The sequence below is a fragment of the Haplochromis burtoni genome, unplaced genomic scaffold (genome assembly GCF_018398535.1).
Source record: "Haplochromis burtoni strain Fernald_Lab_line unplaced genomic scaffold, NCSU_Asbu1 Contig_437, whole genome shotgun sequence".
Lineage (NCBI taxonomy): Eukaryota > Metazoa > Chordata > Actinopteri > Cichliformes > Cichlidae > Haplochromis > Haplochromis burtoni.
In genome coordinates, this window is record NW_024582798.1 from 57,451 (window position 1) to 59,064 (window position 1,614).

Sequence of the window (1,614 nt, forward strand, 5' to 3'; positions counted from 1 at the left end):
ATGTAAGTACAACTCCTCCGGTTTCATATGCAAAAAATTTTTTTGCGTTGCCTTACATAGTTGCAGAGCTACTGGGATTTAAAAATAGTTATGCAAAACGGAGCGTGCCCACTCTGACCGGTTCTAAAGGGTTAATGTGTTTTTCTGAAGGTTCTACCATGAATTCTATTGAAAAGGCCGTTGCCTATTAACTTCTCATTAGTGACATCCGGTACTTGTCAGCATAAAAAGATTTGTTTCACCAAGTTAAGGATGAGAATCACACACTGGCAGCATTGTGAAGCTCTACTGAAGTCATTTCTAAACAGCTACACATACAACTGAGGCAGCATCATCCTCTAGGACTGTTTTGCTGCCAGTGGTGCGGGTGTATTACACAAAAGTGGACCAAATATTGGACAAGTACTAAATCCTTCAACTTGACTGCAAATCAACAACGAGAAGTCTGAAAACACAAACGTGAAAACAGGTTTTGTAATAAAGCAGTTCATGTATCCAAAGCTGTGACCTCAGTACTACTGACATTTGTAACGACAGCTCTGTGACAGAAAATCAACTCATTTAGATCAACCAGTTATGTCAAGAGTGGTCAAACATCCAGGTGTAACATCAGCTTGCTGCTGAGAACTAACGCTGTCAGGTCAAAGTGCAACGTGCTGAGGGAGGTTTGATCAAGTATCAGTGATTGTGTATGTGTATGTTCCAGCTTTGACGCTCTGTGGAGAAGTGCTGAACAATCAAGACAAACAAAATCCTTTCAAAGACTTAATTCAGAAGAAATTACCATGAAACCACGATGAGTTACGTAAACCTCTGACCACAAATGTATGCAACAGACAACAATTAAAGTACAGGCTTTAAAGGAAATGTGCAGTCAGCATGCAGGGACCAGCACTGATTATGTGTGTGCATGCTCAAACACACTGGGAAGCTTTTATTCTATACTTACCCATGATGCTGTTGATGACAGGTGGCTGCTGGGAAATGAAGACATTCTCACCGCTGCCTTTGTACAGTATCCCTGGAAACGAGATGGATAAAGCATTGAAGGAAAGTGTCTGTGTGTAAATACAGGGAGGCTGCAATCAGCTGGTTCATCTATCAGACTCACATAAAATTAGACCTTCAGTCACCTGTTAAGTTCATGTACTATTTTTACAGTACTGTCCAAATAAAGTTAAACTAAAACTTCTATAAATCGACCCAGTCGTGTCTGAACTTTGGTAGCCAGCGCCTGAGGCACACAGTTTTAAGGGAGAACATTGTTTAAACTGAGGTGTAATATTTTAGGTTGGTAGAAACAATGAAGGATGACAGAGGAGAGAAGCAGAGTAAGAACGATGAGGGGTAGGTCGGCTGGCTTTTGACGAGGTTGATGAGGGAAGATGAAAAGATCAACAGAGGAGAGATGCACTTGTTCTTCAAAGTAAGACATCAAAGTCGCCTCCTGTGGTGAACTGAATTATTAAAACTGCCACTTTCTTGGAACCCAGTTCATCTTATCTTTCTTTCTTATTTTATGCTTGGATGCAAAGCAAACAGAGATTTAAAAAAAGACAGGCTTCATTTGATGGACGTGGAGCGTAGATACAGTTAGTAGTGCTGCGCCATATC

General features: G+C 40.8%; 1 protein-coding gene across 1 annotated transcript in view; it reads right to left on the reverse strand.

Moving 5' to 3' along the window:
• Window positions 1-1,614, reverse strand: part of tenm3 (teneurin transmembrane protein 3) — a gene marked incomplete in the record, with an annotated part of 240,891 nt that overhangs the window by 54,803 nt on the left and 184,474 nt on the right. Inside the window, 1 exon segment of the mRNA XM_042213353.1 lies at window positions 950-1,021. Coding sequence (XP_042069287.1) covers window positions 950-1,021 — 72 coding nt within the window.